Source organism: Anabas testudineus, chromosome 6, assembly GCF_900324465.2.
Source record: "Anabas testudineus chromosome 6, fAnaTes1.2, whole genome shotgun sequence".
Taxonomy (NCBI): domain Eukaryota; kingdom Metazoa; phylum Chordata; class Actinopteri; order Anabantiformes; family Anabantidae; genus Anabas; species Anabas testudineus.
Window position 1 is genome coordinate 17,477,672 of NC_046615.1, and position 23,636 is coordinate 17,501,307.

At 39.0% G+C, this 23,636-nt stretch overlaps 1 protein-coding gene and 1 long non-coding RNA gene across 3 annotated transcripts in view; one reads left to right on the plus strand and one right to left on the minus strand.

Moving 5' to 3' along the window:
• The window catches only part of LOC113166139 (A disintegrin and metalloproteinase with thrombospondin motifs 20), a 65,228-nt gene that overhangs the window by 12,175 nt on the left and 29,417 nt on the right, over nucleotides 1–23,636 (minus strand). The window contains exons 13-28 of the mRNA XM_026366105.2: nucleotides 23,410–23,591; nucleotides 22,433–22,569; nucleotides 22,048–22,165; nucleotides 19,527–19,622; nucleotides 17,966–18,132; nucleotides 17,600–17,729; nucleotides 16,817–16,943; nucleotides 16,518–16,728; nucleotides 16,190–16,354; nucleotides 15,718–15,888; nucleotides 14,734–14,853; nucleotides 14,375–14,482; nucleotides 12,819–12,983; nucleotides 11,818–12,087; nucleotides 10,374–10,535; nucleotides 9,945–10,121 (exon numbers count right to left, since the gene is read on the minus strand). Coding sequence (XP_026221890.1) covers nucleotides 9,945–10,121; nucleotides 10,374–10,535; nucleotides 11,818–12,087; nucleotides 12,819–12,983; nucleotides 14,375–14,482; nucleotides 14,734–14,853; nucleotides 15,718–15,888; nucleotides 16,190–16,354; nucleotides 16,518–16,728; nucleotides 16,817–16,943; nucleotides 17,600–17,729; nucleotides 17,966–18,132; nucleotides 19,527–19,622; nucleotides 22,048–22,165; nucleotides 22,433–22,569; nucleotides 23,410–23,591 — 2,506 coding nt within the window. The remainder of the gene's footprint in view (nucleotides 1–9,944; nucleotides 10,122–10,373; nucleotides 10,536–11,817; nucleotides 12,088–12,818; nucleotides 12,984–14,374; nucleotides 14,483–14,733; nucleotides 14,854–15,717; nucleotides 15,889–16,189; nucleotides 16,355–16,517; nucleotides 16,729–16,816; nucleotides 16,944–17,599; nucleotides 17,730–17,965; nucleotides 18,133–19,526; nucleotides 19,623–22,047; nucleotides 22,166–22,432; nucleotides 22,570–23,409; nucleotides 23,592–23,636) is intronic.
• LOC113166141 lies at nucleotides 119–5,830 on the plus strand. 2 transcript variants are annotated; one of them, XR_003299156.1, is made up of 3 exons: nucleotides 119–385; nucleotides 1,238–2,371; nucleotides 2,629–5,830. It is a non-coding gene; the product is annotated as an uncharacterized LOC113166141 (long non-coding RNA). The 2 variants fall into 2 exon arrangements; XR_003299155.1 differs by having other exon boundaries at nucleotides 1,238–1,284; nucleotides 2,215–5,830.

Sequence of the window (23,636 nt, forward strand, 5' to 3'; positions counted from 1 at the left end):
CAGAGGCAAGCAAACATGTTGGAGAGGATGAGGGGGGGTGTTGGGGGATAGCCCCTCCTTAAAGCTGTAAAAGCAGGAGAAAAAAAGAGAAAGAAAGAAAGAGAGGAAAAAAGGAAATCGCAGCCATACAGGCTACGCTCCCCCAGATGAACTGTATCTGCATCCTCACTGAGAAAAAAGACGCTATATGGCGACGTGCTCCTCCCACTGTGCTGCCAACCTCATCTGTCAGCCATTAATTAATCAGGGCTGGTAACACAGAGCACAGAGAGCTGGCACAGTGCGTGGGACCAGAGGACAACTTCACCTCTGAGAGCAGAGGACTCGAGGACCCCTGCTTCACCGAACTACAGCTGGGCTGTTTCACTCACCAGCACCCACTCAGGTAAGACTGCTCCATTTATCACTTACATTTAGCCACCAGAAGAATGACGAGTTACAATGCCACGGTTATCCTCTCTTTTATCCTCTTACCATAATAGTGGTGCCTGCATAAGAAGAGTGGAAGTGTGCTTTTACCTTTACATTAGCGTGTTATGACTTTTGCTAATGCAATAATACATTTTATTATGTTTTATTTAAACAGACTCATTTAAACATGTCTTTCTGAAGTGTTCATGTTCTGAACAGAACATTTTAGAACATTTACTTTACCGTAAAGAAGAAAAACAGCACATAAATCAGTGTGTCATAAGATAAATGACACACTCTTAAGACAGATTTGCCCTCCCACATCGTCCCAGCAATTAATTTCACATCATTAGGTGGTTGAAGTCTAGTATAATCTGGGAACATTCATGTAGGTATAATGTGGATTACTATAAAATGGAAAGGCTTAACCACTTCAGATTTGGCACAAAGTTGAAAACCAGCCAAGTGAAACAACTTTGTTTTTTTCCATGACCAACAGAACATCTTCAAAGAAAGACACAGTTATTATTTAAAACCATATGTAATGAACAGGCACCTCTCAGTGGCTACAAAGCAGTGTTCTTGATTTGATAGAGTTACACAGATCTGGAACAAATCACATAATTGAGTGCTAAACCAAAGCGAGCAAATTCTGTGTGCTATAAAACAATAAAACCGCCCTAAGGGAGCTTTAAACATGCATGTCTGATTTTGATTACATTTAGAAAATATGATTTCATACAGACAGATGTCGTACAGATAACCTCCAACAGACTAATCACAATGATACTAGATACTTTTTTTGAGCACCTATGTCTTTGTCTAGGTCTGGCAGCGTCGAGATGATCCCACCCACTGCATTACTGTGAACAGGTAAGCCAATAGGACACATGGAAACTGTTAGGCATCCCAGAGAAACTCAGCTAGAGTTTAAATATCTGTCACTCAGCCAATATGGCAGTCAAAGCAGCTAATACTGCACAACATTCTTGCAGAGACAAGGTAAATTCCACAAAACCAGTAACCACTTTGTGTGTTAATGAGCATTTATTTAAGCATAAAAATACGTTTTTCTGTAAGAACTATAATTATGCTATAAACATATTTTTGTTTGGTGATAAAGGCAGAAATTAGTGTTTTGGAAACAACTGTTTCATTTGGAGGCTTAAAAGAGAATCTGCACATAGGACTATAGCCAAGCTATGAATATACTTTTACAGTTCATTATCTATATGATCATCTAAAACATGAAAGAGAAGCTGCTTAGTTTCTTAATGTATGTTTCATATATTGGTTTTAAGCGAGACCATATCTTAAAATGCGAGAGCCAAGGTCAAATTCCGATCACATTGCAGCATGTTCACAATGCAAGAGGATGGTAATACCAAGCATATGGTAACTGTAGTTACATAGTCTCTTCAAAGGAGCTCAGAGCTGACCCCGAGCAAGAACAAACAAGTAAGTAAAGACTAAGGAGGGAGTATAGAATTATACCCTGGGTTACATGCTGTCATGTTTTGTTGTGAGACACAGTATCTTAAAAACTAAGCTGGCGAACAATGATCCAGCAAAATCTTAATGCGTGATGCAAAATATCATATATACAGCAAATCAACCAAAGTGCAAATGCTGGGAACTTTATGATGATGTCAATGTTGTTTTAGTTTTGTCAGTATCGCTATGTTGTCTGGGACTTAGATTAAAGGTTTAGCTGAGACAAAACAGGAGACAAGAGAAAGGAAGATAGAGGATCAAGGAGCATTGAGGCTGCTTTTCTGTTCTCTGTCTTGTCTTGTTTTGCAGGGAGATTTCAAAAACAGAAGTCAAAACACCACATGTTGTCAACATGGGAACAGCTGGTAAGAGCGATGTCATGGGGCAGAGGAATGTTAAGAGTCATAGATCTTTTATCCATCAAGCCAAGATAACCACCTAGACTTGTGAAACCATGCACACAAGGGTGAATTCCTAATATTTATGTATGGAAATCATATCATGCTACTGTATTTGTTGCCTGTAACCAATCGTACAATTTAACTACAGAAACCATAAGCTGACAAAACAAGCATATGGAAATACATAAAAAAACAAAATCAGTAACGTTACAGCAACTACTAATGAATTGCAGATGTGACAAGTTGATTTTGTCATTGTATTCATCCCAGGATGTAGATGATTATATGATGTGGAAATAATTTCCTGTCTCTGTCAATGCAGTTCCTGACAGACTGTCAGCTACAGGAGCAGCTGTGTACTTCTGAAACTTAACAGCATATTCTGCACTCCGTGCCAAAGTATAACTTTGCCATTTAAATAAACAAATTGTTGAGCAGGCATATACAGTTTCTTCAACACAGTTTCCTTTTTAAGTCAACACCCTTCAGAAAAGGTACACTTAGCAACCATAAGTCAAAACGAAATGACAAAACAGCCGAATTTTTCCGTCTATCTAAACATTCCACTGGGAGCTTTTTTCCATTACGGTCGCATGTTGTACCGAGATGTCCAGCACTTCTTAGATGATTACCATGCTGCAGATGGTCAAAAACAGCAACTAACACAGCAGATTCTTTATGAACAAACTTAAAAAATACAAGCATCAGAACAAGCTAATAAAATAGTGCCAAGTTAGAAAGTAGAGTGACCTTTGGCACAGGACATTTAAGTCTATCTCCCTCCTTCAGCTAATTGTTACATGGGTGCTTTTCTGATCTGTTATAACAGATGGGAGTGTGGAAAAGAGAGGTGGAAGCATCTGCATTTATATTTCTAATAAAAACAAACGATCAAGAATGGGAGAATAACATTTGTTACTGAATTGTTGTTTTTTTGATTGAAGCAGCTGAAAATCACTTTCACCTTTATCACACTAACCCCTTCTTTCTTAGTTCGTCTTAGCTAATCCAGCTCCTGGTCTCAGCCAAGTCCAATGGGCGTAGTAAGTCTGGACATTGTAAGAATTACTCATTTGAAGGAAACACCCACCCTTCATCAATGACAAAATAAGTAAACATATACTTAAAGACATCTATCTCCTACGCACCATGTATGGACATTTACAGCTGATACATTTCTAGCTGAGCTACAGCAAAATGGATTTTGAGTCAGATTTACAACTGTGATTTTACAACAATGTCAAAAGTAAACATAAAACTGTGGTTTCAGTCCTTCGGATTAAACGGCAAAGAGTGTGTTGATTTACAGACTCCCATTAATGGTAAACACTCAAACAAGAATGAAAGCCATGATAAGAAGATAAGAAGAGACAAAAAGAGGAACTTCCCCACTGGGAGTTTGCCTGACTAGCCCTAAATGCAGAATGCAGTGGCTGAAAAATATTTCCTAAACCTAACTACTGTAAAACCATGTTGGAGTGCTGAAACAGAAACTATACAAAATCACATGTGCATTAAGAAACGTATGTCTACCTAGTAAAATACTCGAACTACTTAGTAGTAGAGAAGGGGGACAACTTTGATATCTAGTGCATCAGGCACTGACTTAAACACTGGAATTTCCTCACATCTGTGAACCAGTGACCCTGCTAACACTGATGACGAACAAGTAGAAACAGACTTGACAGGTAGCTAACTTTCCTGGAAAGCATAGCACACACAAATAGTTGGATGTGAGTACAGCTAAATGGCTCATGTCTACAGTCTAAAACCTGATACAGTCTTTTTTGACGCAGATAAAGTACTATTAGCCCTCTGTTACTGAAAGCAGGCTACAACACCCTATCTATCACTCTCTCTAATAAGAGGGAGAAAGGTCTTTGACAGGGACGTCGAGTCCCACGAACTCCATTTCACTCCATCAACTCGATAGCATGGACAGGTCTGAAGAGGACCAGGCCCCATCAAGTCTGAGGTGGTACGGTCATGTGAGAAGAACATCCATTTAAGCAGAATCTAAGAAGTGACTCCTAGAGGCTTTAAACCACTTTATAAATACTTGGCCAATGAGTTGAGCAAAAGCAGACACTCTGTCAAAGTGTGGCCATGTTCCATATCAGTCGATGGGCTTGGGGAAGACAAACGTTAAATGCTTCCAGACTTTCACGCCATGTCTTGTCTCACTTCATCTCTCTCCATCTCACTGCATCTGCGCCCAGTATTGATCACCCAAAAATAGCATCTATCCTCAACCAATGGTCTCATCTCTTAATTTCTTCCAGTCTCAAGTACAAGTTCATTGTGGTTCACAGTCAACTCGTACTCCTTCAGATGGAGCTTTGCTCCAATAGGGATACCATAAATATCCTATTTTAACTGTTCTATAAATGACAACAAATTAATAAGATGTTTATGCAAGTGCCAGCAAAGAAATCTACAATACCATGTGCAATATGGGAACTTTTCCTTCAACTGCTTGATCTAAGAGACTTCTGTCTGCGATGTGTAAGCCATGCTGTGATCACAATATTTTGAACTTCATATAACATCTCATGGCATCTGGTTTTCTGCCTCCCAAGTCTTAATGGTTTGCCAAAATATGTAGGCCGTAGTGCTTGACTTTTAACCAGCAAATGATCAACTGAACTATTCTGTTTCCTCTCAAAGACCAAAATGAAACATTATCTCCTGACTCACATTTAAATTAAAGACATGACAAGAACCATGCTAGTGAGGACCAGCAGAGGACCTTACAGCCACTGCATCAATTGCTCACATTCGACTGGCATATAGGCAGGATCACGAAACACGAGCCCAATGATGTCACGACCAACTGACCCCAGGGTGATAGGTTTGGAGAATATTTTTACCCATTGCCCTCAGGCCAGAGTAAAGTATGTCAGTGTCGTGCATGTGGATTTAATTTTAAACAGCATGATTAGTTCACAGACTCCATGAGAAACTAACTGTGGACAGGAAACGGTATGTTTTTGTTAGCAAAAACAAACAGCCATAAATTACTAAAGTGGTGCCTTGGTTGCCAAATTATCACACACAGCCTTATTGTTGCTCCTTGTACATGTTTGACATCAACATTGATTTTAAGGTAATTACCATTAGTTAATGATGTTTACATTCTTGATAGTCAAGTCAAGTGTGTGTCTTTTGTACAATAAATGTGATAATTGTTTTGTCTTTTTTTTAATATGACAAATGAGTTTTGATGACCGGTGTTTTTAAAAATAAATATAGCTTTTACAGTAAGTAGTTAATTTATTTTGATTAAAGATAAAAAATGATCAAGAGTCCAGAAGGAAACAAATACAAGCTAAATTATTTTGGTGCGACCTGTTAACAGCAACCTGAAGCAGAGACTGAGGAGGTAAGTTTGTAAACTCATCTAATATAAAAGAATGTGAACATACATGATTCCTCTGGGTTGGGTTTATCAGGAAACTGTGCACATTTGTGAATATAATACTATAGCAGTGATAAAGTCATAATTAATATGTATTTAGATTTATTCACAAGAATGTAGCATACCAATGAAATATAAGGAAAAAAAATGTGAATAAAATGTATTTGCCACAATTGTTTTTGTGGGATAATTTAATTTGATAGTTTTATTCCCAAGAGATGATTTGGGGCAATATAAAGTATGACTCACATTTTACTTATAAGATATGTTATACAGTATATTGAAGCTAAAAGCCGTAGTGCCTAGATGCAGCAATGTAATACTGACATTAGCCTGTGATTAAAGTTAAGTAAATTTTAATGAACACTGCACACTGTTCCACTGCATCTGGTAAATAAGAAGATTTCTATTGTGGAATATAGTAATCTGATATGTTTTAAGTGGACTAAAGTTTTCAGTACTGCATCAATTTAAATTACTGCTGTTCCCTCACAGAAAAAAACCTTCTCTACATATAGCATATACAGTACAAATATAATTGAATCAACAGTCCTCAATAATTATTTTTTAGGTCTTGCTCTTGGATCTCCTTAGCTAAATAACCACAGCCAACATGCATTACTACCAATTACTGTTGTAGTAAAAGTAGTACTATGTTGGTCTCCTGCCAAATGCATTATAGAGAGAGCGCTCCATTAATACAATGGTAAACAGATGTACCACCCAGCGCTGAAGTTTGATTTGGCCCCGTATATTTTCTCCAGGGAGATACAAAATAATATGTTAAAGTGTGTAAAGAGAAAAAGCCTGCAATGATTTTACACTACATTATGCAGAGGTATGTGAAGTACGACAGATACTACGCAGATATTAAGTATACCCCCAAAGACATAATTATTATAAGAGTTTACTCAAAACTGCTTAACACAATAAAGTCAATTGAGGGTCAAATACCAAAGTACCACATAATGACCTACAAGTCAAATTGTTTCTCTGAGCTATTCACAGTAACTTATCTATACACTATATTTTGCATACATGTATTGCATGCTGGTGGTTTCCAAGAGCATACTAGGGTACTACAGAGCCAATTGATGTAGCTCAACAAAATCTGTTTCCATGTTAAAGTAACAAACACATTTGTAATTCTACCATTTTGCAGTGTACTTTGTGCTTTTTTGCTTTTACATCCCTATTCTGTTCCCTTTTAGATTTGTTATTTGAGTTATATTTGTTTGTAACATTGAAATAAGTGGTGCTCTTACTTTAGAGTACAAAACAATTGCTAAAGTCATTAAAGGTTCATTCCTGTATTGAGAAACAACACATATTTCACAGTTATGGTTCTTTAATGATCTTTACAGTGGTAAAAAGCTAATTCAACATATGTATGTTTTTTTGACTGTGAATGAAATAAATAGCAAAAAGAACAACAATAAAGCAAAGTATGCAAAATGAAATAGAGTTGGCCCCCTTGATTTTGTCAAGGTTGCATGACAGGGTTATTGAAATGTGGGATGAAACTGCCATGGCTCAGGAGTCTTAGTTATGAATGACACAAACGACACAAAAAAAAAAAGCAAAGAAATAAATAAGGTGAATGCAGACATCCTCACCGGAGAGGATACCAACTTAGTAAGTGCAACACTTTACCTGAAATATAGGTTACGAATTTTTTTGCTTTAATCTAAATAAAATTTAGATTTCTCACATATCATCTGTAAAGCTGCGCAGGCGCTGGATAGTGTCCAAGTGCTTATTTCACAGTCCAACATATACTCAGTTGGTGTAAGACAAAGTACTACTGATTTTGCACTGAACAAGAGCTGCAAGTTTGCCTGGATAAGTTACTAAATAAACACAAAGCCCTACAACTTTGAACCAACCTTTTAAAGTAACCAGACTGCCTTTCCTGATATGAGCTAAAAGTGTTTTACACATCTTCACGTGGGGTTTAGTCTGAAATCTGCCTAAATAGGATGCATACACACACAGATTTGCCCTAGATTAATACAACACAAGAGACTGTATTGATGGGTGTATGTTGTTTCATGTATGGGGAGATAATGAAACATGATACAGGAAGTCCAGTTGTAATGATAAAGTATATGTTTAAAGACTTTATAAGAAAACACTTTGCAGTGGTTTCAAATACAGACAGAAGTGTACAACTCAGGAAAGTTATTCCAACGCCAAATGTATATTTGATCACGACAATTTTGAGGTAAACATTCGCGCTACAAAGTATTCCACAAGCTTTCTTGTACATGAATCACCAATGCAGTAACTTACCAGATGATGTCACTAAAGTGATCAGATTGGCAGCAGTGTAAGCCAATCAGAATCAGCAGAATGTGGTTAGGTGATGCACTCAGGCCACTGCATGCGCCTATTGTTAAAAATTATCATTTATCGAAACAATTTATGCAGTTGTTATTCTTTGGTTTCTATCTCTGCTGTCATTTGAGCTGTGTCTCATATGTTCTGCACAAAATGTCATAGTGGTTGAGGAAAAAAATGTAGCGAGTGGGTTGTCAAAGCGATGTTGATATATTTTTATTAGGTATTTGAGCTGTGTTTGGGAAATGAATAAAATGGGTATATAGTCTTTTAAGCAAGGTTTTGCTGTTTAATTTGATGTGCAGCATCACAATATTCTTTAATGACTAGTGCATTTTTTCACACTGTGCTTGCAAAATGTTTCACCAGGTCCCCCAATTGGGGCACCTTTGGGCTTTTAAGTTAGCTTGCAGTGGCTACCTTGGGTCACATGACAAAAAAGACCAAAGGCTCAAACCTGATTTTTTCAGGTTACGTGTGTGATGATAACTGATATTTGTGACAAATAATTCAAGTAAAGTGTTACATCACTCTAAAGTGAATCAAAACTTTAAAACACTTCAAAGCTACTAATTAATCTATTGTAAACAAATAAATAAGTTTCATTAAAAAAACAAAACAAAAAAAAAAACATTCAACCTTCAGAATTTTAAAAACTAGCCAAAGGAATAAAGAGACACGGCAACAAAACTATACCTTTGAAAAAAAGAGGTATCTGTGTGCTTATATTGGTTTTATGGATATAGAGGAAGGCTGAAAAAAAGAATAGTTCAATGATTACCTTGTTTACTGCAGTTTTATGTTCAATAAGCTGCACTGATGCTGTCAACTGTGTGATTAACAGAATAAATAAATTCATTTTAAGCCTGAAGACACGATAAAACTCTCATGATCACGATAACCACAATGTGCCATCACATAATGTAAAATTCAAAAGCACCTTATCATAATGACAAGATATCACACTGCTAGAAAATACATTTAAAGTTGCAGTTTCAGTTGCAGAACAACTGAATTAAATCTGAGAGTGTTCACAGATATGTTGGTACGATTAAATCCATTATGATGCTCATTTCTGAGACACACCAAATAGCTTGACTGTATGTAGTAGTAAGTAATATCTAAGTTTCTTACTTCAGTTGTATATAAAGTAAGAAAGATTAATATTAAATTAAAAAAACACATTATCAAAAATACAAATGAAATATGATTTGAAAATATTTTCTTCTGTACAAATTGAATTTACTCATAGAGAGATACGAGAGGTCTGACCAAGAGCACCAGCAAAAATATTAAACATTCAGTAACAAAAATAAGCTACTTGAAAATAAGGTCATACTGTACATAGATACATATACAAAATTATTGCTGTTCAATAAAAGCCATAATATTAACTCTTATACACAAATATACACTTGTGTACTTTTGGATACAGGGTGAAGACAGCAATAACAACAAAGAACATCTACTTCACGCCTCATATATGAAATAAATATTTTCTAGAGTAAATATTTAACATTGTTGGACAACACTGTCCCGATTTATAGGTTTTAATTTAGAGCCTTGGCTCAGAATGAGATCCATGTGTTTTTAATGACTGTCTAAGTGGAGCAGCATTGTGTTTTTGTGTATTTCCCCTTTTTTTCCATGATTCTAATCAGCACCATGCCACTGCAGGGCTCATCCGGGTGGGCTGAAGCTGACGAGCCAACATTGGTTCTACATACGCAGCGCTTACCTCAGAACCTCCTATAGTTTTAGGCTAAAAAAAACACACTACACAGCTCTGTAGTCATTTTAGCACACACTGTGTCTACTCACAGTTACACGCCCTCAGTGGGGAAGATAAGTGTTGGAGGAACGAGTAAGTACTATCGTACCATCTTCCACGGTCGGCGATGCCAGGAAGCAGAGCCTGGGCAGGGCTGCAGGTTGCATTGCTCCATGTCAGGTGGCTTGTCCAGGATGTCACAGTTGTAGTCATTCATTCTCTGACCACTGGGCCTTTGACACACCACCAGACGAGTTCTCCTTCCTCCACCACAGGTCTGGGTGCACTGAGAGTAACAAAGAAAGAAATAATATTACTGTTTATTATTAAGATTATTATGATGATGTGTTTTATAATTTCACATTTCGGAACCGTTTCATCACTGATATCCTTTGATTCAACTATCGTAATTGAAAAGAAAAGAACAGACAATGGAGATGACACACAAAAGAGGTGTGCGACATGCAATAAGGTTTCCGTTGAGTACATGAAAAGTCTTTGAGAAAAGCGGTGTTTTCAACTATAAATGTGAGCTCACCTCGCCCCAGACACCATAATTCCACAGAGGGCAAGGCCCAGAGTCACAGCTTTTGGACTCGGCAGGTTTGACTCTCTCGTCACAGTAGCTGTTGCTGCGTCCATCAGCATCTTGACAGACCACCACTCGTCTCTGGAAGCCTCCTGCACAGGTACTGGAACACTGCAGAGCACACACAATGTTTCTATGAGGACTTAAACATGTGCACTACACAAATATGCTCATACTGTGAGGCACACAACTGTTTGGAAACACTAACCCTCTAATACACAGTATGAAAATAAGTGCTTTATACTTCACTGCTGTTTGACTTACGACAAACAAGGTCTCATCATGGTTCCAAATACTGAGACAGGCTTCTTTTTTATGATGTTTTAACTGTTCACAAACCAGAAACAAGCAAACGCATATAGACAAACACTCAATACACAACTTGTATTTACCCAAGACTAACCAAGACCCAGCTGCGCTGTTAAAAATGGTTTTCCTAAGATGGAAAACATCGACCCATAAAGGACAGTCTCAACCCCTAAACAACACAGCCTTGAGCAGAGCAGTAGGTACACTCTGCATCCAATTAAAATGACACATCTCCACTGTCAGTGGGAGTGAGTACAGTCAGAGCACTATGTGTGAGGGAGGACAGCACAGAGTGAGCCTCAACAGCAGTGCTTCCAGTCAAGTTGATTATGTGAGATTTAACAGTGTACCAGGATGAATGTCTCTGAACTTAAAAATATGAAGAATGTTTCCTCATGGCAAAAAAAAAAAGAAAACCTGCAAAGCTTTTTTCTGAAACTGATGGTGAAACTCCACATACCATAAAGTGACTAAAGTGAATTCATTAACATGCATCCTACCAGTCGTGGATGACACTACTGTACATGTAAAAATCTACCATTACTCAATTTATGTACTTATCTATTTCTGATGGGGTCTGTTTTACCGATATGTAAAGACAGTAATTCTTTCCACTGGCGTTTGCCATAATGCTGTTGTGGGTACAAAAGAGTATTCTTATAGCAAAACGGAGAAATTGCAGATGTGAAACAAAATTAAGTGCAGATGAATAAATAATGACTAAAGATAAAGTTGCCAAATAAAAGTTCTACCTGTTTTATAGCCACCATGATTCAAGGCCAAGAAGCATTACAGGCTAAGAATTACTGCTCTATTTTATGGACACATGGATTTTTTCTTAGTTTGTCTAATCTCTGTCATCTTAGTTACATATTAACAGTGTAGATTACTACACTCAGTGTCTATTTTTACACTGGCTCTGCAGTTCTGACAACATGTTATACACATTATGAACCATCTTAGCCATATGTATAAACATTTCATTCTTCAGGGGCTGTTTATGAACGTTTGGCTTTGTGTGTCAATGGGTTTCCTGAAATTATTTATAACAATACAAAAAAATCCAAAGACCAAACCAACATACTGAGCCCCAGGGTCCAGTCCTCCACTGGTTGTCTGCAGACGGCACATTCCAACTGCTGTGCCCAGGATGACGCCCAGGGTCCTGGGGATATCCGTAGGGCTGGTCATTGATGCGCTGGCGGTGGTAGACAGAGGAGCAGGGTGCAGCAGTACACTCCTGCTCTGTTGTAGGCCTTTCATCTGGGTCACAAAACGCTTGGTCCACTGGCTGGTGGTAGTTAGAGCAGACCACCTGTCTGGTGGCTTTTCCCACGCCACATGTCACTGAACACTGTGTCATGGGAGAGAAAGCCAAAGTGTTGACAACAGATGTGAGGGAGGGAACTGCTAATTTAAAAAAATGAAACAATAATTTAAACAATTAAACTGTAATTTTATTTTGAAAAAGAAATTATATTTGCACATTGAGAGTTGTGTTTCTCCCAGAGGTAGAACTATCATCTGTCATCTCTGACAACTACATGGTCTACATTGCTGGGAGAAACATCAAATGAGATTTTTGTAGGAATTTTTCCAGGTCTAAATTTTCCCTGTGTTTGAGAAGTGTTATTTTCTTTGGTTGTTCTCATATATTGCTTCATGATGCTCACTGATGTTAAACCCCATGAGGGTAACTGTGAATATAACACAAGTAGAAATCAAATTGATATGGCATGAATTTGAACCTAAGACTTTGTCCCTAGTAATACATCATTTGGGCTTTTAGATTTAGAGGATCAAATGATTAAAGATTACAACAGAATCACTGTAAATCATTGTTGGCATCTTAAATCCCTGTTAAACAATCCCACTGCTCTTTTGGTGACATTATCAATAGTCCAGGCTCTCCTGCTACGCTGACATTGCCAAACCAAGACTTAACAGCCACAAGACCACAGTATCAAATTAGTACCAAATGCTCATTTTGTTTCAGGGTAAAACATTTGAATACATGATTACTGGAGAGCACTGTAGCGGAAAATAACTGTATTGATTAGAAACATTGTTGGATGTTTTACTCACAGGAGACCATTCCCCGGCACGCCACTGACCACAGGGGCTGAAGCAGGTAGATGACTCAGGCGGGCGGGGCAGGTGGGCACAGTATGATTCATCAGCCACTCCTCCCTGGGCATCTCTGCAGCTGACATAACGTGCCTGCTTTCCCTTGCCACAGGACACAGAGCACTACAGGACGTGCACATACAGGCAGAATGTCAAAAATGTTTGTATTGTGGTTTTCAAAGTGATGCCGTTAACTGCACTGTGCTTTACCTGACTCACAATTATTTTAAAGTACAGTACTGTTTAGAAAATGCACCATGAAAATGAGAAAAGTGCTATGTAATCACATTTGGCAAGCCCGTTTTTTTCATGCATCATCCCTGAGCAGACTTTCAATCCCGTCCTGTGAAGATCTCCCACAAAGAGCAATTAAACAAAGCTAAATTATTTAGCCATAAAATCATCATATTTTAATTTTTATACAAATTAATAATCACAATTTCTATTAGGTTCTTCAACTTGTTTCAAGGCAAATAGTGTTTTTTTTTTATTTTTAAAATGTGAACTGCATAAAACCACCCTATATATTTCTGTAATCTGTAAATAATTTGTTTGTTTGCGATTGTACGATGATTGTACATTTTTGCTGACTAATATAATTTGTTTATGTGCGAAGGTAGGTCTTCACGCGGTGTTACATATAAGTATGTTTAGTTTTCTCTACATGGTATCCTGACATGACTCCTTCATTAACTTTCACCTGCTTACAACTCTGTAAGTCAGTTCATCTCAGTGGGACGTTATAGTAAACATTTTCTCAAGGGATGAATAACTAATGCAATCAAATGGCTCCAGCTCAAATAGGCATCTAAATATCCCTCTCATATCAATGACACTCAGGATAGCAGTTCCAGTGGTAGAGGAAATGTATGTGTATGTGCCATGTGTATGGCTTCTTTGACATGTGAGCTCACAACGCCGTTAAGATTGACAGACGAGGTTCAATCTTAGAAACCGTAGACTTGTGTTTAGATGAAATCTGGCTTTCATTTGCTATGAGTAACAATGCAATGTACATAAAAGAGACAGAGGGGCCTCTCAGCCCAGACAGTGGAGCCTGTGTGTGTGTGTGTGTGTGTGTGTGTGTGTGTGTGTGTGTGTGTGTGTGTGTGTGTGTGTGTGTGTGTGTGTAAGCAGGGGATAAAAGAGTCAGTGCCAAAGAGGATCATGGTCTTGTGCAGTATGTACTATTTCAAGGAATGTTGGCATATACAATAAAGTTTAATATGTCAACCTAGTATTTGTAAACGCATGTGCAGGAAACCCATTGTTACTGGAGTGTGGTTTCCTTCTATTAAACACACACACAAACACACACACCCAGAAATCAATGCACACACCCATACACACACACACACACACACACACTCCAAGCAACACATACAGAAAGGTCTGGCAATTTATACCTGTTTACTAATGAATACAGACTTTATATATTCTTTAGACTGTTAGAGATACACCTATACATTGTAATGCGTTCCGATTGACCCAATAAACCATATTTGTTTCCTTACCGCAGTCCAGGAGCCGTATCGCCATTGAACCAGGAGGTGAGCTGTGTTTTCAGGACGAGGCGTGCTTTGTACCGGGGAGGCCCAGGGACATGCTGGCATCTCACAGTCCTACAAATACCAACACATCAACACAGTATAATGAGCTATTAGTCATACTTGAGCAGTAAATGGAAGCAGAAGAAAAAATAAAACCACAAAAATATTAATAAACCCCTCAAAGATGAAGGCATCTCCACCAGTACAAACTTGAATGTACACTCTGTCTGACTGAAAGGTAAGTTAAAGGTTAAGGAGACAATTTATTGGAAATACTGCCAATATACTTTGTTATGATTATCATAAGAAGTTATTTCTTTCACCTGACTGTCTCTGGGTCTTGCTGCAGCATTGCAATCTCTATCATCTACTGTGTCACCGTAGTCCCCCAACACACACCTCACAGCTCTCATCTGGTAGCCATGGCCACAGGTCACAGCACACTGAAAAAAAAGAAATCACACAACAACACACACCTCAAAATCATGTCAAGGCTCCTAAGTCAAGGTAAAGCTCAGCAGAGCCTGAATAAGGCCCTCACATGCATATCCACATAAGGACACATACATTCACATACACACACAGTCTCACTTCGACCCCTTACCCAGTTCTTAACTCACACACAAGGCAATCTGACTGCATTTAGGTACAGCACGTGAATAGAGGAAGTGCCACGGGATAGGTTTATTTGAGCAGCAAATTATAATTACACAGGAATTAACAAGCCAATATATTCCAGCTCTGTAAATATCAGTATATGGGCTCTAGACCTAGATGTATAAACTAGACTATGAATGACTAAAGATGCCCATTCATACTTGTTTCATTCAGTTAGTCCCTTATATTAACAGAGCTAAATTTTTACAGAAACATTTTGAAACTTGAATGACATATGAATGTATGTGAAGATGTGTACGTGCACACTGTGGGTCAGGTTTAATCTGACAGGATATGAGGGCAAAGTGAAAGCACAGTGGAGGAAATGGCAGCTGGAGTCAGAGCACACTCCTCCGTAACTCACTGTTGTATCAGGTTACATTCACACACACACATACACATACACATACACACAAACTTGAAATATACACTGTCACTCCTACACACTGCATTCTTTCTATTTGACCACACACACGTGCACACACACACACACAGAAAGAGTAACAGATACGAGTGAAAATCCTAGACAGCAAGCTGCACATGAAACCCATTTCCTCAGTCAAACATTGCATCAAGTCAGTCCTGACCCAGTGTTTCTCTGTCTTATCTGTGTGTGCGCTTGTGTGTGTGTGTGCGTTTGTAGGTCTCACCGCTCCCCAGGCGCCGACTTGCCAGGACGCACACTCGGGCAGCTCGCAGTTCCCCACAGTGGGAGGTTTGCTAGATGGATCGCAAAAGTGCTCACTCAGCTTCTCCTCGCCATTTCCCATTCTGCAAGACACTTGCCTGTGCCTTATCCCTTTCCCACAAGTCACCAGGCACTGGTGGGTAGAGAAGGGTGGGGAGGTGGAAGGGTCGAGTATGGTGATGGTGAAAAAGGTGAAGAAAAAGTGATTAACGTGGAAAAGGTGCATGAATGTCACTCACGTCTGAGAGAGTGAACAAACTATTACATATAACTATCTAAAGCAATTGTAGGAAACATCATCACCTCTCTGACCTCTGTAATAAAACCTTGGACTAAAAAAATGTTTTCACACTTTCGTGCTGCATTTGTGTGTGTGTGTGTGTGTGTGTGTGTGTGTGGCCACATCAGTATGCTACGCGTGTTAGAAAGCCCACCTCACTCCACTCACTGAGAGACCACTTCGGACACGGCTGTTCATTGCAAGTTTCAGTAACCACCCTCTGGTACTCGTTGCACTCCCTATCCGCCAGCCGTCTACCCAGGTTGTTCATACAGTAAGACTCTCTGGTCCGGCTCCCACGTCCACATGTCTTAGAGCACTGGAAATCAATCGAGTTTAGCCCAGTCAATCATATGTTTTAATTTATTTTGATTTATATATATATATATATATATATATATATATATATATATATATATATATATATATATATATATATATTCTGTGTTCCGTTTCCTTTTGAAATCATCCACTGCCCGTACCTGTGACCAGGCACTGTACTGCCAGTTCTTTAGTAGACAGTCCCCGTGGCATGGCTCTCTGTTCTGAGGTTTTGAAATGTCTCCACAGTCACTCGCCTCCGTTCTTTCACTTTGCCTCTTCAACAGGCTGTACTTCATGCACTGGACATCCAGGCTGTGGTAGCCAGGTCCACATTTAGCAGAACATTCACTCTTTCCAGCAACGTGCCACCTGTGTGAGAGGAGATGCAGAATAATTAGCCTTTTTAAGCTGCACTGTGTGTACAGTGTGTCTGTGTGTTTTGTGCATTATTGCTCACCTAACTTCACAGTCAGTGTTGCAGGGCTCAGTAAGAGCAATAGGATGAGGTAAATGTTCACAGCGTTGGTCTGACACCTCAAGGTGATCACTCTTACGCACACATATAACCTTTTGCTTCCGCTCACCTATAGTAACACACATGCAAGAAGAAAAGCAAAGCTGAATTCAGACATCTGGAAGACAGTTCACTTGCCAGAATATCACATTTCTTCACCTTTAACTACTCTGACCAGCTTTATGACATCCACTCCTTCATCATACAGCCTCAGAGGTATGTGTTGTTCTCAGACCCCACAAACACATAATCCATTTACTGGAAACCGCAGTGCACTATGACCTGACTAACTTGTTTCTGAAAGGAATATTTGGGTTGAGGGTCAGGCGAAGATGAAGGCATCAGACGATATGACTGACACACTGTGTCGTTGAAGTTGCAAGAGAGGGATTTATGGGAGAAGGAAATGAGTGAGTACAGTAAGTAATGCACTGATACTGATATAATTTCATGTAATAAGAGCTGTGAGACAAATTATAGTGCCTATAATTTTTAAATTTGACTCAACAAAAAACACATGTCCCTAAAGCAATAAAGATTTCTTCACAAGGTTGAATTTGTAATTTGTAAGAGAACAATATAAATATGTACCTATGCATTTATTACAACTGCATAAAAGATCTGTAATAATTTGTGCAATGTTGAACCCATTTAAAATTCGCTGAAGCCAAAGAGACATTATCATGTTGTTCATGTGTGGCTTTGAAAGCCAAGCTGAAAACTTACCCTGACAGATGCGGTTGCACTCGAGCCAGGGTCCTGAGGGATCCCACACAAACTGCTCCCTGTGTTCTTCAATGGGTATGTTGAAAGAGTAACGGACATCTGGGTTATAGAGGTTTCCCACACACAAAACCTGTTTATAAGAGGGTGAGAAAGGTAAGGTCAAAAGACTTGACAGTACTTTCTTATTTTAAGTCCACACAGAGTTACAGTATCTCTCTCTTACAGTACAAATCTATCATAAAAAGAAACCAGAGAGATGTGAAGATCAAAGGACAATAAGCAAAGCAGAATAATACATACTAAGAGTATAAAAAGAATTTAACATACAGTAAATACAATTAATGATAAAGAGAAATGTCCTATTACCTGTAGAATTAGCTCCTCTTCTATACGCTCAGTGCAGTTGATACGCTCCACTTTAGTGTCTGAGCCACTGTACTCAATGACTGTTCCCTTGAAGGTGATTTCCCTTTTGAACATGGCCACTACAAAGTTCCCATTAAGGAGAAAGTTGGACTGGCTATCAGATAATGCTGGAATAAAAAACAGACAGATTTAAAACAACAAATGTGACCACAAATCCCTAAACAATGCAAACCTCAAAATGTAAAAGAAGTATTAGGAATGTTTGAGATGTGGCATTTATAATTTTAGTCTATACATTAAATAAACAGTCTTTGACTTGCTACCCTATTGTTCTGCAAATGCATTGTGGCAGGGGAGGTATGTTTCAACACTGGTGACACTAAATTGCAGTTATTTGGAGTCAGACTGCGTAACTCCTCTTAATGACTGACAGTGTAAACACAGGATCTCCATTGACTGCAAATACAAGCACATAAACATACACACACACCAATAACACAAAGAAACACATGGATGGATACTCACACTTGGCAAACTAGCACAGAAACCCCAAGTGCTCACCAACCACCCCTCTCTCTCAAATACCATGGTTCCAAGAAATATGCAGTTAATTACAATCCAAGCATGCACGCTGGAACAATGTTTGGGACTTCGTCTCTAACCACTACTTTGTTTACATCCAAGTCTGCATATTATTGGATGCCAGGTAGTCATCTTTAGCTCAGAAACGACTGTGCGGTCTGAGGGGTTTTGACAGTGACCTACAGGGATGACTTTGGGTGTCATGCAATAGAAAAAAATAAAACAAATAAAATAAAGTAAAAAATGCATAAACATTATTCAGACACATAACCACACATACAAAGCTCATGATCAGTATGGCTGCCACAGTGTAGCGCTCATAAACAGCAGGGCTTGACCTTCTCCCAGCAGTGTGGCGAAGACGCTCTGCCAGATGTGTTTTCTGAATATTTGACTTAAAACATCAGGAGCTTGACTTGAACTACATGATAACTGGTTTCCATCCTTACAACACAAGCAAAACCCCTCTCTGTTTTTTCTCTCTCTGTGTCTGTCACTCTCTCACATGCAAGAAACAGACAGAAACACACACACAAACACACACACACTGTGAGCACAGTGGGTCCGTGTAACCCGTTACTCCTATATCCATTTTCATGCGGCCTGCACGCCACATGCCTCTAATTAGCATCTATTGCTGCCTCATTTATCTTTATCAGGGGCTGGCACTCCTAACCAGATGGACCAACGCCCCTACATGCTTTCTTCATATACACTCAGGACAAATGACAGTTTCCTTTCTTTTAAGAAATCATTTTGACAGCAGTTTACCTCATGTCTCAGTGCCAAGCCTACCTCTACAAGTCGGGGTCAAGTCTGGGTGGTTTATGGTTGTGTTAAGAGATAATGGCACTGACCTACCAGATGAGAACTGGTGTACTATAAACATTTCCATTTTACACTGATTCTCCAAGATAACCTGAAACTTTACATAGTGTTGCTTAAAACCATATCTTCGTACCAACACACCCACACTTACCGAGGTAGTTGTCGTCTTCTGGCTTCCCGGAGTAGCTGACTTGTTTGATATCAATGTTGGTGGCTCCAGCTGGAATACGCACCACTGTATTATAACCTGAAGAAGAAAAATAAAGATGGAGAGACAGGGAGAGTAAATAAAACACATAAAGTTACATAATTGTAAAAAAATATATAGCCACAATAACATCAGTGAGAAGTCCCACCTTCCTTTTCATAATAGCTTCTCTGTGCTACACCAAATCCCAGTCAGGGAAGTCCGGTTCCAACCACTGGGAATTTTAATGTCACACTTAGAAAAATACAAAAATGGTCTAGTCCTCTCAAATAACCTGCAGGAGACCTTGTTTTAGTCTCAGAGGCCCAACCGTGAAATGATATGTAATTATTCCCTGGACCTACCTTTGGCCTGTAATTACTACACTGGGCTTGTTGTCCCATGATAAACTAACATAGAAAATGAGTGAGCATGAAAGAAAGAAAGAGAGAACATGTGAATGTCAAAAGCAACAACAAAAATGTAGGGATAGAGACTGAACAGGAGGTAAGGCATGAAATAAGTAAGAAAAATATTGGAATAAATGAGAGGACGACAAAAAAAGAAAACATAAGGATTTATATCTTACGTGGGATATATTTGCAGTTGTTTATACAACATTTACCATTTGATATCTTCTTCTAGTTGATACATTCTTCTTTTGTGAAAATACAATAACATTATGAACGGAACAACAGGAAAGATATGTGCTGGTGGTATAGCCTGACACCCTGAGCCACTCGGGGGCAGCAGTTGGTTTACATATCTTCCTCTCAACAGCCATGTCAATCTTTTCACACACACGCACACATGCACACACACATCTAATGGGATGCCATTACTAGCTTTGATATTACACTGCTATGAAATAAAACTATTTTGCATAATATTTCACAGAAAGACCCAAATCTTTGTTTAGTTGTCTTCACCCTCTGAAGAAACATCATCAACAAGCATCAGACCAGCTGAACAGAAACCCATTTCTCCTCCACCGCAGAGTGACCCAGTAGACAGTATGTAAACCATGTTTCACTAAGACACTTCTGGGTTTACCCTCAAACATGTTTCACTCTGCCTCTACCAAGAAAAGATGATATTGTATCAATATGCCGCAGGAACGATGTCGCAAACTCAGCCTGATTGAGGTTGTCAGGATACTCACTGAGATAATAACATTTAGTTGTTTTGTAGTTACGGTGATTCATTGTCTTTCCATTGTATGACAGATTGCAGTCTACTTTCAAGTTAGTTCTTGTTGTAATTTTATTTGCCTTTAAACTAAGAAACAGAAGTCTGCATCAAGTAAATGGCAAGTAGTGAACAGTGTTTAGACATTGTTAATTTTATTGCCAACAACAGTCTTGAGACTTGGATTTGAGCTGAAATGACACTAGACAACATTTTAGTCTTTAGTCATAAATTAGTCATAAATTCTGGACAGACAAGTGCTACAGTAATCTGGAGAGACTGGGATTATACATCATTACTCTGACGTGCTGGCCTTTTTTGGGATACTGTCATGACCACAAATGTCAGAAGCTTCTGGCCCACACTGCAATTCACTTATTAAGATGTGAGTGGACCTTGCCAGAAGACTGAAGAAATATAGTGGTTTCATTGACAGATTTTTCTTTCCTGTCAGTTAAGAAGGGAAAGCACAGACAAGCTATAAAAACTGACACAACAAAAACGAAAACTAAGGATGTAGCCAATGTTGAGACAGACATAGTGAAACAACAAACCAAAAATGACAAAACAGTAAAAGACAGACTCAGACCCAGCAGTGATATCCGGCCTCAAATGCACTCCCAGTCATGTTCTCTTTAAGGTTAGCCATGTTTCCAGGGTTGAGGCCAGTGCCTGGTTTGACTCAATATAGTTCTCAAATCCTGTGACCCCAACGGCCAGGAGAGTGCAGAAAGAAAATAAATGGAGCAACATTATAGCTCAGTGCCAAACTAATGTGGCGTAAACATGCCGAGACCACACCCAGGCTCTTATGCTAATATCTCTCCTGTTCGGCTGCCCAGACTTAAAAAGAACTGGATGCAATCAACAGTTGGCCCACACTGAAGCACAGCATTAAACAGGACAGTTCAAAGGGGTGATGTCAGGGATGGTATTTGATATTGAAAGACCCAACAGAACGAGATGGCTGTGTTAATCAATTTCTGAAGCTTTAGTAAAGATCCGTGTTTTGCATTTTTATAAATATGACTAAGGCACGAATTGTTCCTGAAAATCAGGCCTGATATGTTTAAACACAACCAGACATAACATAAGGGTCTAATATGAGAATATAGCATGTCAGTATTGCAGACACGTGGAACTGATGTCTCTCTTAGTCCCTCTATGTTTAATGCATATCACATTTATCATAGCTTGTGCAGAAGCTGCTGACATAATGTATGTTAAACAGCACTGCTTTTTTGGGAACATTCAGCTATTCGTGTGCTGTATATGTAATCTGAGCAGAGAGACTTACCATACTGAGCATCGTTGAAGGTCCCAGCCAGAGTTTTGCATGACGAGTTGTCCCCACCACACACTCCACACTTATCATTCCTGGCCTTCGAGTTAAGAACATGGTCACAGCCTGCTTGCTGAAGAGATACAAGCAAAGAGGAGAAATACTGACACATGTAATCTGGACAACATGTACTTCATGACACTTCACTGAAAACTCTTTTGATATTGATTGATTGAAGTTTAACTGAAATGTAGTTTTGACACAGACACAAATATCTAACACTACACATTATGAAGTTAAGACTGAAAGCTATGCTGATGTTGCAGCTTGTCCATGTTTGTGCACATGCTAATGTGTGTGCATAGGTCTGTTACAAAAGAAGAAAGAGAGAGAGATTTACCCTGCAAAGGCCTTGAACACAGATGTCATATGTGTCTGGCCCACACGGCGTGCCATCAATGACGTGGTCCTTAAGCTGATAGTATGCCATAGTCCCAGCAACCCGGCAGAAAAGCTTACAGCGATCTTTCATTAGTACTGGATGGAGCAAGCAAAAAAAAAGTTTAATTATAGCTCATAACGTTAAAGTAATTAACAGAAATCTTGAACAATAATAAGAAGAAATGCCTAGAGGTGAGTTACCCGTTCTGAAATAAAACAAACTCAGCTCACGTTTTTTACCCATCAACTTTTTACCCAGTTCAGCACAGCCTTGCTACAATTGCCAAAATTGTATGAATTGCTTAAAAGAATCTCTGAGAATCTGACAATATGCTGGTTCCAGTTCTTCTGGTGGTCTTTGCTAGATGGTAATCTCGTGTACCTCACCAGGCCACTTTGGCAAAGAATAAGATACGGCTGCAGAAAACTTCCAGACGGCTCATATGGCATGGCTACATGCTGTTTTAATGTTGCTGTCATGTACTGTCAGAGTTTTACTCGGGGGCATCTCTTATCATGGTTATGCAAAACATGACAAAGGAAAGAACCAAACATAGAGGAACACTCTCATACACATCCACTGAATAAACAAGAACTATTTTTCTTACCACGTTTATTAAAATTGCAGTGTCTTTGCTATATAGACGTCACAATTTTGCATGCCTTGGCCTCCTTATACCTCCTACACACAATGTGGGCTGTACACAGTTTACACAAGGCCAAGTAATCATACAAAACGTGAATAAATAACTGGGTGCAGACAATAACTGATTCTAAAACAAAGTGCAGCATTTAAGTTGTACCAAACATTATGTATCACTGGCTTCAAACTCCACTCTATAGTTGGATGTAAATTGTATATATCTTTGATGTTGCAGCTTAAGTTACCACAAGAAATTAAAATTACATGTTTTAGGATTACATTGGTGTACTCACTGCCACTGTACTTAGGGAGCCAGCGGACGGTGGGAGGTAGACCGTTGATGTTGAAATGCTTGCCATCAAACTGGGAGCACTGCTCTTCACGAAAATCTTTCTGTCCTCGCGGACACGGTTCAGTGTTGCAAGAGCGGAACTTCATCCTGCGACCCACACAGAACTTTCCGCCATTTCTGGGCCTAGTGCAAGAGAAGATGGGTCACAGAAGCACTACACGCTACTTA